Source organism: Neovison vison, chromosome 2 (assembly GCF_020171115.1).
Source record: "Neovison vison isolate M4711 chromosome 2, ASM_NN_V1, whole genome shotgun sequence".
Taxonomy (NCBI): domain Eukaryota; kingdom Metazoa; phylum Chordata; class Mammalia; order Carnivora; family Mustelidae; genus Neogale; species Neogale vison.
The window spans coordinates 101,066,516-101,080,340 of record NC_058092.1 but is presented as its reverse complement, the minus strand read 5'-3'; the positions used below and the strand labels follow the sequence as shown (position 1 = coordinate 101,080,340).

Here is a 13,825-nt window from a genome sequence, read left to right as displayed (position 1 = left end):
CTGCCTGCTTGTGATCTCTGTCAAATAAATAAATAAAATCTTTAAAAAAAAAAAAACTAAACTAAAAAAAAAAGCCTTTGACGAGAAGCTGAGGCTGGGAATGGCAGCTTCAGACAGCAGCCGAGAGAGAGGGCCTCGCCCCACTCTCAGGATACGCAGACTAATGGTGCATACTCCAAACCAGCCAACAGAAAGGCAGCCCTCAAGTTACAGCACATCTCAGCCTCCCTCTACTACAATGCTTCAGCCTCGAAAAGCTTTAATGAAAATAGAACAAAATGACTAATGAAGATAGAAGGCAATTTAGGAAATAATACTCACAGATGGATGGATGCCTTTCAACAAGTCTAAGCAATTGGTGCTCAGATGTATTACACAGTCTCTGGGGTCAAGCCTTTGTTGTTTTCCTTTAAAGCTTTCCCGCAACAAATTGCTCACTCACTGAGGCCCTGTCACTGGTGTAAACCTGATAGGCAACCTTCCCAGTGATCCATGACAGAAAATGTGCCTTGCTGCCAGGGCTGGCCCAAATCACTCTCTGAGAGCCCACGAGGTAATAAGACTTGTTATACTCGTGAAATAAAATAAGAACTTAAGACTGGAGGGGCAACTGGACCAGCTCACATCTAATAGTTCTAGCCTCGCCATTCAATGGCTGTGCACACTTGGACAAATGTGTCGCTCTCACAAATGGAAAAAAATGTGTGAGAAAATCCAAGTTTTTCTATCAGAACAGAGGTGACAAAAGTACCTTGCTGCTCGCTCTTGTGTTCTCAAAAAGCTCTGCCTTGAACTGTTCACCGTTAAGGGAAATGATGGGAGATGCCTCCCTGTCACAGAGTTCAGACAATGTCATGGCACCGAGCTGCTCTTCCAGAGAAAGGGCGAGGTCCTCGCTTTTCAGTTCTGCCGGGTCCAGGGCCTGAGGAGAATACAGGAAGGGGACAGGGTGGGGGGTGCAGATGGACAGTTGAGAAAGCAAGCCACATTATTTGCCAACAAAGTGAGGACTGTTTAACATTTCACACAGCAAAATGTCTCGTAATTTATCACTGGTATTTCCTCAGAGAAACCCTGATTAAAATATAATCTTGCAAGTTTTTCACAAGATGAAAGATAAATCAAATGATGGAACTTCTTAGAGATTTGCCAGACAGATTACATGATCATTCTGTTTTCCCAGCTAAAGCAGTATAGTTAATTAAGCTATTGATAATCAAAACACATTACCACAGCTCCTCTGAAAGAGTAACAGACTCATCTTAATTATGGATGTGCCTCTAGCCAATGTTAAGGCAACTTTTCCAACTGTATTTTTTCCAACTTGAGTTTTCATGACTAGCCTTAAAAGCCCCTGTGCTGCCTGAAGGCAGAAAAAACTAGTAGCTAAACTGGCTTTATGACATCCTAAAATACCAAAGTATCCATGAATGGTTTAGCAGAATGACATTTTCCATTCTAAAATTAAGTTTATTTACAAAAACAAAACCAATACAAGCTGTTCTCAACACTATGGGAATAATCTCAAAATCAATAAAAACTAATATAAAGTAAAATAAAGAAGCTTCCACTTCTCTGTCCCACCAGAAAAACAGAAACACCCCAAAATGCCATTCCCCTTGATCCGGCAGGCTGGACCCCAGTTACAGAGGCCTGAAACGGACCTCTCCGGCAGCCGCTGGGGAGGGGAGCAGATGAAGAGCTCTTCTTACCGACTTCAGCAGAGACAGGTGACAGCAACACTGGCGAAGTCTCAGCAACTGGGTCAACAGTACGTGGGGGGTGCTGGATCTTGGCAAGCTTGCCGCCACCTGGGGCCCAGGCCCAGTGGATGCAAACTCCTGGGCCACTTCCAAGAAGGGACACAAAGCACATGGAATAGGACAGGGTTTACAACGGAAAAGCGGGGAAGAATCACAAACTGAAGGAAGCTGTTTTGATCTGCGATTCAGTAACAGAGCTATAACTGACCTCTCTACCAAGGAAGCCACACAAAATACTGGTTTTCTTTATGGACCTAGGTGCATTATAATCACGTGGATTTCAAGAGTAACTTTAAAAAAGTTGGATCAGCAGGTCTGGCGATAGCAGATCGGCTTATTTAGCTTTGGTCTGAGTTCCTAGCTAAGGTCAAGTCTCTGATACCGGGCATTCATAATGTCCCACAGCCGTGATTTTTACCAGATCTAAATCCACATCTCTGTTACTTGTGTGTACTTATGAGTGTCCCACCGCTTACCTTTACTGAATGGATTATCAGGGCTTCTTCCAGACTGGCTGCCCACACCTTCCTGTCCTCTTAGATAGGATCGCAGAGCTGACCTGCCTCAGATCGAAAGAGAAAATGCACATGGAATGTTTGCTAAGACCAAAGAGGTTTACTAGTGGTCACTGCTTAACCGTGCTTGAAGCAGGATCTTGACTAAGACTTGTTTAAATAAAGTCAGGCTTGTGGCAAGCACTGGCAAAGGTAATAAAAATTAATTATTTTAAAAGCCAAATCATTTTTTAAAATAAGTGTCAATAAACACATTAATATTATAAATATTATGTCTGATGATAACTATTAATTTATAACATATTATAATGTTAATATTAATTATATTGGTTTATATTTATCAATAAATACAATAATATTACATCAGGTATACAAGGAGAAGAAAAAATTCACATTGGAAATGAAAGGCATCAAGCAGGAAAGGGTAAATCTGGAATTTCGGGAAGGACAAGAGATTTAGAGGAAGTACAAAGACACATGACAAGAAGGATTACAGAGTCGTTTGTTGTTTTTAAGTTCCAATGAGATGCTGAGTAACAGGTCGAAGGTCAAAGAGATGTTCTTTCCCAACATAGCCCCACAGAACCAGACACACCTGGTGTAGAGAGACCACACTGTTTGGCTTCTATGCAAGGAAGCCAATGAAGAACAGGTTCAGTGTGTATACAAGACAGAGGTAAGCCAGGGAACAGGTGAAGGGAGAGAAAGGGAGATTTAAAAACCCAAACAAACAGAAAAAGAAAGGTAAACATCCAAGTCATCAACAACACTATAAATGCAGTCTGAAGAAAGTGGACCCTTAACTCACACCCAAGCAAGGACAGGAATCACACAACAATAAATGTGAGGTACTTCCTCTATGCACACACCTTGATCTTGCCAAAAGGACACTGTAAACATTCTCTTCATCTTCAGAAAGCTTTAAATGGTGCACTTGAAATTTACGCTGGGGCAGCATCACCTGAAGGAGAAGAATTCAGCTACAGAAGTCCTACAAATGACCTGGGCATTACAGAGTACATTCCCCATGGCGGACCCTGGAAACCTAGTCAAGCCCTAGGTAGCTCTCTCACCTGCCCTAAAAACAGGATGACTATGATACATGACCACTAAGGCCCCCTCACAGGGAGACAGGACACTCAGAGGCTCCGGAGCAAAGCAGATGGCTGTTCAAGCCAAGGCAAGGACAGGGCAGCCTCCTTCCCTGGCCTTCCCCAGGGACAGGGACAAATGAGATTACCAAGGGCTGGCCAGTGGAGTCCAGCTGGTCTTTTGTTCTCCTCAGCAAAAGGCTCTTGGTTAAAATACTTAACCGTTCTCCTCCTTTCTTTGAACCATTGTCAACCTGGCTCTTCCACAGTCGGAAATCATCGAATGGAGAACAACGGAGAAATCTTTTTTTGTTAAGGAATAAGAGGGACAGTAGGAAAAAAGAATTAGCGAATGGTTTAAGGAGTAAATAAGGGTCCAAGTAAATAAGGGTCCAATGAGAAACAAATCCAATTTTCTGTTATATCTGTCATCCAATCATTTTTTAATAGTGAATTTCATACTAAAGCTCTGCAAGACACATCAAAAGAATCTAAGTTGATAACAAAACCACATTATAAAATGTGAATTTTCCCATTAACGATATCTGTATCATCACAAAAGGACATACAACCAATAGCTGGAATTTATTCCTAAAGCTTCAAAGGCCAGCAAAGAAATTCCGTATTCTCTTATGGGCTGACTTGAATAAAAGCAAGGGCTTTAAAATCAGCATTCTTTTCGGTTTGCTTCAAATAAATAGCAGGCCTGACCCTAGGCCATACATTTTAAAACAGAAAAAGCCCAAAACATTCACTGGTCTGAAGAAAGAGGGCTTCTGTCTCCTTTTAATCCATCCTATATTTTTCCATATATAGGGCCTGGATAGAATCTTAGTCCTGCATCTGCCAGGCCATCAGCCGATTATCTTCTCATAATATGAATTCATTTGCCTTTTAAAGGCCGAGAAGCTTGCCATCCCCTACGTGAGATAATCTGGCATGTTCTGGAGCATTATCGTGAGATATGCAATAATGACCAAGGGTTAACTGACTGGTTCGCATTTACAGAATCCCGAGGAGTTTTACTCACTTCAGTAGTGAATACATGTCCAACAAGGTGTTCTGAATGGGGGTTCCAGTGACAGCCCAACGGGCCCGGGCCTGGAGCCTGCACACAGCCATGGAAGTCTGAATTCGTGGATTCTTCACACAGTGAGCTTCATCTAGTATGATTCGAGCCCAGACTATTCGAAGCAAAGGTGTTTTTGCAGTATCCTGGAAGAAACCCAAGTGACATCATCAACAGTATGGAAAAATGTACATGTCTTCAAGGAGAGGAGGGGGAACAATGAACGAGTAGTGAGGGTTCACTCTCGCCGTCCAGTTTGAGGGCTCAGATTGGGTATACTGAAATGAGAATTAAGCTGAAGAAACCAAAAGTGGAGACTCTCAGTGGGTAGAAATAAACAAGTTGACTCAAGGGCTCCAATCCTTGAGTTTAAGATGCTTGAGAGTAGGGGCACCTGGGTGGCACAGTCAGTTAAGCCTTCAACTCTTGGTTTCGGCTCAGGTTGTGATCTCAGGGTTATAAAATTGAGCCCCACATCAGGAGTCTGCTTGAAATTCTCTCTCTTTCTCTGTCTGCCCCTTGTGCTCACTCTCTTTCTCCCTCCCTCTTTCAAATAAACAAATCTTCAATTTAAAAAAAGATGCCTGGGGCTCCTGGGTGGCCCAGTGGGGTAAAGCCTCTGCCTTTGGCTCGGCTCGGCTCATGATCTTAGGGTCCTGGAATCGAGCCCCAAATCAGGCTCTCTGCTCAGCAGGGAGCCTGCTTCCCTCTCTCTCTGCCTGCCTCTCTGCCTACTTGTGATCTCTGTCAAATAAGTAAATAAAATCTTTTAAAAAAAAATACTTAAGAGTAAAAATCTTTTAACTTGAGTTTTCAAGTTACAACTCCAAAGTGAGCAACAGCTGTGGGTCAGGACTGCTCTAGGTGTCGAGCCTGGAAATTCACCCATTTGAATCAAATATTTACTAAACTGACAAAAAAGTCACTATAAAAAAATTCACTGCCAAGTCTACTTTATAACGTAGGGTATGAAATCAGCCATAAAGGACAGTTCCTAGCCTTAAGGAGTTCACAATGGAGCGGGAAGAAAAACAAGCAGAAAGATTAATCACAGGCGATGTTTATGTATGAAGCCCCACTGGGTAACCCAGTAGATCCTGGAGGACTCTCGTCAGTGTGGGTCACTGTTGTATCCCTAACACCTGAAACAGCAGCTGGCACATAGCGGATACTCAGTATCCCCTGACTGTGTGGAGGGCGAGGACATAAATAAGCTCAAGGTGCTAAGAGAGGCATTTAAACAAAGGATTAAAGGATTCTTGAAGGTGAAAAAAACAAGCCAAATTAACCTGGAAAAGGCATGGAGGCAAAGCCTTCCATTCAGAGAGAAGGAAAAGGTACAGAAGCCATGACAGAGCAGGGCAGACACACATCCCGGGGTACTGAGCATGTGAGGATGCAGGGAGGGCTGGGCCGTAGGAGATGAGGGACCCGCAAGCAGGGCAAGGTCATCAAAAGCCTCATACATCACGTACAGGAACTAGGGTCTTATCCTGAAAGCCGTGAGGAACCACTAAGGGATGGGAATAGTTAATTATCAACCAGAAGTCAGAGTTGCTGTGCTGAAGAAGCATTCTTAGAGACTTCTGCAAATATGGAGATCAGACAAAAAATAAGAACATGCAAAAGATTTGTTCTGGGAACAGCGCTGTATTTTCAGGAGAAAAACGCCCCACAGTAACTGCGCAAAAAAGCCTCCATGCTGAGTAACTGAGAGGACCCTGGGCGTCCTTGGGAACAATCAATCAGGGTTTTGGCCTGGTTATCATTTAGCCTCAGGCCCCTTTGTGGCCTTACCGTTTGCAACCTCTTTCCCTGGGAGGCAGAAGAGAGGCAGGCAATTACAGTTTAATACAAAAATACTCGTCCTAAAATACTGGTCTTTGGGGGGCCTGGGTGGCTCAGTGGGTTAAGTCTCCGCCTTCAGCTCAGGTCATGATCCCAGGGTCCTGGGATCGAGCCCCACATCGGGCTCTCTGCTCGGCAGGGAGCCTGCTTCCCTCCTCTCTCTCTGCCTGCCTCTTCGCCTCCTTGTGATCTGTCAAATAAATAAATAAAATCTTTAAAAAAAAAATAAAATACTAGTCTTCACAGTAAATATAAAAAATATCCTACGAGTACACCCCAGAAGACTCTACGATATACAGTGCAACAGGTGGGGCTCCCACAGTCAAGTGATGGCTAGAATAAAAGGAAAGGAAGAGAGGAAAGAACTTTCCCCTTCCATAGATGGAATGTTTAGACCACTCCTGACCTCATAGGAAGGTACCTTTGCTGTGTGTGATGCTATGGAAAGACTGGTTAAACTATGAGGTATGGGAGAGCCTGAGTGGCTCATTCGGTTAAGCATCTGCCTTCGGCTTGGGTTGTGATCTCAGGGTCCTGGGACTGAGCCCCACGTTGGGCTACTTGCTCAGCGGGGAGCCTGTTTCTCCCTCTCCCTCTGCTCCCCTTGCTTGTGCTCGCTCTCTCTCAAGTGAATAAATAAAATCTTATTAAAAAAAAAAATTATGAGGTGTGGCTCCCAGACTCACCTTCCCCACACTTGGGTTTGCAGTGGGGTTCACTCCCTCTTCTTTCTGCGTAGGAATCTCCTTGGCCAGAAGGTTATAGGTAGTGATCACGATGTCGTATGTAGAGAGGCTGCACAGATAGGACACAAAGCAAAAGGTAAACAATCGGGCGCCTGGGTGGCGCAGTGGGTTAAGCCGCTGCCTTCGGCTCAGGTCATGATCTCAGGGTCCTGGGATCGAGTCCCGCATCGGGCTCTCTGCTCAGCAGGGAGCCTGCTTCCCTCTCTCTCTCTCTGCCTGCCTCTCTGCCTACTTGTGATTTCTCTCTGTCAAATAAATAAATAAAATCTTTAAAAAAAAAAAAAAGGTAAACAATCCCTCCATGACTGACAGGAGAGGTGGAGAGGATCCCTTTATGAAAATGCCCATGGCTGGAGGCACATCGGCAGAATTCATTAATTCATGTCCTTAATCCACATATACATGGTTCAGGAGAGGTAAATTTTACTCATTGCCTCATGTTTTATCTCTGATCATTTTTATAGTCTGCTTACTATAGCTAAATGGCCTACCTATTCCCATCACATGAGTCAGAAAGAAAAATCTCTAGCTGGAGTCATATAAAGCTGGTTAGGATCTGGCAACAACAGGAGTAGGGTAGGGTTAGGAATTAACATTTAGTAATGCTTTGAGCTAGATCGATGCTGAAGTCCCAAGGAAGCAAGAAACCCTCAAAGCACTGTTCATCTAGATCTGATCTTTTGCCTTATCATCCTATAACGGATTTCTGAAAACCCATTAATCCAGCCTTGACATTTGGGTAAAAAAATACATGCTGTAAACTTTGGGTTTACCTTGCCTATGCTCTTTACATGTAAAGATTCTTATCAAAAGGCACAATCTTCTTTCCAATGAAACTTAATACTGTGCACCTGGGAGAATGTCCATAAATACTTTGATAAAAATGATCTGCCTAATTCAGAGGGAGCACTGTTTACACGCTGGCTTAGCATAACATAGAGAAGAAGAATTACGAATGACTCTAATCAGTCAACTGGTACATTCTGAATACAAATGACGTATGACTAAGTGCAAATCAAGTAAGGTACAATTTATTTTTAACAACTATCTATTACAGCGTCGTCTGTGTAAGGGTCTGCCCCTCCCAGAGGAACTTGCTTGTGGACCCTGAATGTAAGGGTGGGGCAGACTGAGTGGAGACATCCAATCAGTGAGGCGTATGTATAGCCACTGGGAAATTGGAATTCAAATGGCCGCCTGTGTGGGGGCGGGGCTCAGCCACCCTCATAAAGGTTGCTCTGCCAGGCTGTCAGCTGCTGCTGCAGGAGAGCGATGGAGTTGGCGGAGAGCAGTGAAGTCAGCGGAGAGCGGTGGAAGTCGGCAGAGAGCAGGGGAGTCAACGGAGAATAGAAGAGCTGTAACAGCTCTTCTAAGAGCTACAACCGCGTTTGCAGTCTCCAGCCTCCCGCGGCCCCGAGCCGCCGCCTGCAGTCTCCAGCCGCCTGCAGCTTCCAGCTTCCGGTGGTCCTGCCTCCTGCGGCCCCAAGCCGCCGCCCGCAGCTTCCAGCCTCCGGCGGCCCCGAGTCGCCGCCTGTAGCCTGTAGCCTCCGGCAGCCCTGCCTTCAGCAGCCCGGCAAGCTGCCGAGACCCCAGCAGTCCAGCGGTCCTGATGCCTACAGCCCCTGGACGCCAGCGGTCGGCGGTCCTGACACCTGCAGCCCCTAGACGCCAGCGGTCCCGAGGCGCAAGCAGCCCTGAGATGCCAACGGCCCCTAGACACCAGCAGCCTCGCCGCAAAATGCCTCGCCACCCCGAACCACAAGTGACCTTGTCCGCAGTGGTGGCTTCCTCCGGGTGGAAGCCTGGTCAGAGTAGCATCGTGGGGAGCAGAGTCTGTGTCATCCAGGTTGTCCTCCTTGTCATTGTTGCTTCTTCGTCATTGGGAGTGGCCTCATCCAGGAAGTGGTCTTGTCCAGAACAGCCTCTTCTTGGGAGCGGCCTTGTCCGGGGAGCAACTTCATTGAGCAGTTGCCTTGTCTTGGGAGTGGCCTCTTCTTGGGAACAGCTCCAATCATGGAGCAGCCTCATCTGTGGAGCAGCAGCGTCATCTAGAGTGGCCTCGTCCAGAGTGGCCTTCTTGGAAGTGACCTTGTTGGGATCATCGTCACCGCCTTTTCGTAAGAGGTAGCTCTGACCGGTCGTTTGATTCCTGATGCTTGGCGCGAAATAAAGTTTTGCTTGACCTTCGCTTTGTATCAGTCTCGTTCCTTTGATCACGGACCCTAACAGTCTGGGTGGCTCAGTCGGTTACGCATCTGTCTTGGGCTCACGTCATGATCCAGGGGTCCTGGAATTGAGTTCTGCATCAAGCTCCCTCCTTGGCAGGGAGTTGGCCTCCCCCTCTCCTTCTGTCACTCCACCCTGCTCATTCTCTCTCTCTCTCTCTCAAATAAATAAATAAATAAAATCTTTAAAAAAAAAAAAAACTATCTAGAACAAAGGCCAGCCACTGACAGTACTCTGCTGGAGAAGGGACACAGGCCTATCATTGATGCCCTGACACCTTCCGTCTGCTAGAGTGACCCTCACTCGTGAGAGTGGGTGTAAGACCTAAGGCCCCAGCTTTTGCAACTCACCTCTAAAAGACTACCGCTCTGTTCTTTGGGAGATAAAATAATCTGATAGGACAGGCTGGGGAGATTATTTAGAAGCAGAAACAACTCCGTTCTTGATTAGATCAACAAGTATGCAACCCAGACCATCATATTATAATTAAGAACAAAAAACAATTCCTTTAGGGGTTCCTGGCTGGCTCAGTTAGTGAAACATGTGACTCTTGGTCTTGGGGTTGATGTTCTTGGGGTTGAAGTTCGAGCCCTACATTGGGTGTACAGATTACTTAAAAATGAAACCTTATATTTAGACCAAAAAAAAAAAAAAAAAAAAAAAAAGAAACCTTAAGGGGGGGGGTTATGGACATTGGGGAGGGTGTGTGCTATGGTGAGTGCTGTGAAGTGTGTAAACCTGGCGATTCACAGACCTGTACCCCGGGGATAAAAATACATTATATGTTTAAAAAAAATTTTAAATTTAAAATTAAAAAAAAAAAAAAACACCTTAAAAAACAAATCCTTTAAAGCCAAAAGGCAAAGACTAGGACTAAAATTATCATCTGGGGAAACATTTTCCTTCCTCCTCCCCAATCCTCCTCCTTGAGGAGTTCAGTTGGGCCTAATTCTAAACTCTTCAATCTAAAACTTCTTAAGATGATTCCAGCCAGTCTACACCAACTAATCATTGATATTCTACCACGATGCTCTGTAAGACTGGGCTGGTTGCACTCACATGAACGGAAAAAGAATATGAATTTGGAATCAGAAATTCCACAAGAATGCAGTCAGTGTGGCAGACCCCTGTTCCAGGGCTCGCTGGCCGAGAGCTCAGCAGCTCAGGCTACCTCGCACAGCCGCTCTTGCTGAGGAGGGTGACAAGAACAAAAGAACACCATTCTCTTCAAAGATGCATCTCGTAGCACAGGTGACAGACGCTGGGTGGTGCCAGTGCCTTCGGTCTTCACAAGAACCATGAGTCCTGACTATCTGAGAGCTTGGGGGGACCAGGAAGGCCAATAGGGCCGCTCAAGCCAAGAGGCTGAGGGCTCGCACCCACTGCCGTGTTTCTGCACTTACACTTTTGCACGTTGATCCCGATTGGGCCCGTGATAGAGATAGACTCTTAGCATGTTGTTGCTCACACGTTTCATCACCTCATTTTTCCAGTGATGGATCAGGGAGGCAGGACAGATGATCAGCGTTCCACGGGAAGTGAACTCACAGGAGTCTTGAGGGGAAAAAAAAAAATCAACACCTCATTGCTCTCACTAAATAGTCTTAAACTCCTTCAGGGTACCTCCTCTTCCTCTTGACTTTTATTCCTTCAATCAGTATTTTGAACAGACTGGTGCTCTTATTTCCACACACAGCGCAGAACAGAATGGGAAATGACTCAAACCGCTTCTTTATTTTCCCTTGTACAAAGGTTAGACAGAGAGTAGCTAGAGGGAGAGGAAAGGGTGTGGTCCGTAGCCTCGGTCTAAAAAACCCAATGTGCTTCCACGGTAGTTAAGAGATAGAAGTGGGATCTTTTCCTACCTTGTCCTGAGTTGATGCGTTACAGGGGCTATTATTACTTTTTTCTGGAAAGCATAACTTAATTACATCCATGCTATAACACAAGTACAAAACCCCTAGGACAGGCCATGTGTGATGTGGGGTTGCTGACATGTTACACATAGGACCTTGAAAGTACTCAGACAGTTATTTTATCTTAACAGCAGCAGCTGTGGTAAGACAGAAATTGTCTACAATTGGGAAACTTACGGAATTTCAGAAAACTTGGAAACAGTTTCTGCTAAAATCAGAGGTTGTGACGGACCTTCCTTTAAAAAATTATGTATTAACTCATTTGACCCGGTCCTGTACCTATGTCCTTAATGTTAACAAGAATCATCATCGGAGCCATTCCAGAGGCTTGGCTTTCTCTATACACTTTTTTTGAATCACAGGTCAGGTTATATTTATGGCAAAAGAGGAAATGATCACTGGTAACGAGCAAATTCAGCCTCAGAAATAATGCCAGAGGACAGAGTCTAATACTGGTTTTCTGATCGATTAATGACACAGGACCAAAAGTATTCTTTCACAGCTAAAACATGCCCACTCACCGCTGGCTCAGACAATTTAGGAAAGAAGAAGCTATGAAGACATTTGTATACCATCTCTGGAAAGCCAAGTCAAGGCTGTGTTTTTGTCCTCTTCTTTGTTCTTCTCTTGATTCTTCTGGGACAGGATGAGTGCAATCATGGTCAGGGTTTTCCCTAATCCCATATCATCCGCTGGAAAAACAAAACCGAAGTCAGAAAGTTTATAACTTAGAGCAAAGAATCACATCCACTTCCACAGAAGAAACCAACTGGTAGACCTGAGTCCTTGATGAGCAGCCGCTGCTGGTTCAGGCACTATTATTTCTGACCCTAACAAATCCTTGACCTTGGGAACAAGGAGGAACCCTCGCCCCTCTTCCTCATTATCAAAATCAAAGACATTTACCATGACCTTTGCAAAACTCAAAGTTTATTATTTAGACCTCACTCCTGTGTGCGTTGTACTGTTACTTACCTAACATATTCACTGGCTGGCTGTCTCAGTCTGCTGACACTGCCCTGTCTTTTTTCACTCCACAAATCAGAAAGATCCAGCAGATGGAGTTAATTCAAAACAGTCCTCCATTTCCTTAACTTATTCATCAAAGAGGAGCATAAACTAACATTTCTCAGACACTGTCATTGTGCCCATCACTGAACCTCTCTCTTTGAATTTGCTGTATATACCCTAAAAAATATTCTCACCCTCACTGTAACAGTTTAAATAATCATTCTGACATATGCAGAAGTAAAATGTCCCAGCAAGGGTTCTGGCTCACATTCTGGCTTCGAACTCCAATGCAAGCAGGGTTCCCACGACTCCCAGAACTTCTTAGGGCAGCTCACTGTGCCTACACTCCGTGCACAAACACTGTGGTTTAAGCCGAACACCTGCTTTCCTTCGGGAAGCCTGGCATTTCAGGACGGACGAGGCCCGAAGTTACCGGTGTGACCAGCTCCCAGCAAACACCTGGGGCCCAAACTCCCATGCTTAGCAACATCTTATGCATGTCATCACCCTGTGTGACTTCACTGGGAAAGGCCTCTGGAAGCTTCCACCTGGTGTTCCCTGAACTTTGCCCTGTGGTTTTCCCTTTGCAGATTTCAAGTCATAGCACATCAAAATAATTTTATTTTTTTATTTTGCAAGAAATCCTAGCCATGCGTATGACTATATGCTGTGCCTCCTCCTTGCACCCTGGAGGTGGTCCTGAGGAGCCCTGTCACAGCCACTTACTTCCTAGCCACTATGGCCACCTGTCATGTTTTCTAGAAGCTGAGCACCTTGGAAATTTTTAGTTTGATGAGTCTCCAAAGCAGAGCATGGAAAACTTGCTTTTGAGGGTTCCCTGCACCTAAGTCCCTGGCAGTGTGTCTTGCCTTGGGAGAACACACGTACTCCCACAAGAGCTCAATTTAGATGCAAGCGACTTGAGAAAAGAGGCTCCTGTGAATCCCTTTCTGCAGGAAGGGGTGGAGACGGGAGTCTCTGACTTTGGAGTGGCAATGCTTTCCTTTAGAGTCTAACGGAGCAAAGCAACCATGAGAGTTCCCACAAGACACACAGGTTTGTACTTGGCTTTGGCCATGCTCCTAGACATCTGGCCTCCAGCCTGCCTCCCCACACGTCCTCGAAACTCTCTGTGCCACCAGAGAATGAATTCCCCCTCTGCTTAATTAGCCACGTCAGCTTCTACCGCCTGCAGCCACGACCTGCCTGATCCTCCAGCCGCGTACTCTTGACCATGTTGCTTTACGATCCTGCACTTCAGTTTCTTCACCTGTAAAAGGGAGGCAGCATAGTGCCCACCCCGGAGTTGTCGAAAGGATCAAATGAAACCATACCATACACATGTTGCTCTTAGCGTAACACCAGACTCACCCAGAATTCCTCCGTGTGGCTTCTGACTTTCCCGCCATGACAACCAGGCCAATGCCTGCTTCTGGTGCGGTAGCAAAGGGACCTGACAAAGGAAGAACCAAAAGCTGAGTATAAATTCCTAAGGAGGGGCTGGATCCCGACTCCACTGACTCCATGCTCTCCTCTCCTCTTTTCTGTAAGCGATCCTACCAATAATCCAGCTGTCATGGGCTGCCCACAGCATCTTGGAGGTCCCTGACTCCACCTCTCACCTCCAGTGGCCAAATGTC

The 13,825-nt window shown here is 45.5% G+C and overlaps 1 protein-coding gene across 4 annotated transcripts in view; it reads right to left on the bottom strand.

Moving 5' to 3' along the window:
* The window catches only part of TTF2 (transcription termination factor 2), a 42,280-nt gene that overhangs the window by 9,479 nt on the left and 18,976 nt on the right, over positions 1 to 13,825 (bottom strand). For all 4 annotated transcript variants that reach the window (XR_006383218.1, XR_006383219.1, XM_044238999.1 and 1 more), the window contains exons 9-18: positions 13,557 to 13,638; positions 11,747 to 11,866; positions 10,662 to 10,812; positions 6,973 to 7,081; positions 4,400 to 4,584; positions 3,519 to 3,672; positions 3,148 to 3,239; positions 2,240 to 2,322; positions 1,713 to 1,849; positions 752 to 922 (exon numbers count right to left, since the gene is read on the bottom strand). Coding sequence is in view for 2 of the 4 variants with exons in the window: in XM_044238999.1 (XP_044094934.1) it covers positions 752 to 922; positions 1,713 to 1,849; positions 2,240 to 2,322; positions 3,148 to 3,239; positions 3,519 to 3,672; positions 4,400 to 4,584; positions 6,973 to 7,081; positions 10,662 to 10,812; positions 11,747 to 11,866; positions 13,557 to 13,638 (1,284 nt within the window). In the remaining 2 variants the exon portion in view is untranslated. The remainder of the gene's footprint in view (positions 1 to 751; positions 923 to 1,712; positions 1,850 to 2,239; positions 2,323 to 3,147; positions 3,240 to 3,518; positions 3,673 to 4,399; positions 4,585 to 6,972; positions 7,082 to 10,661; positions 10,813 to 11,746; positions 11,867 to 13,556; positions 13,639 to 13,825) is intronic.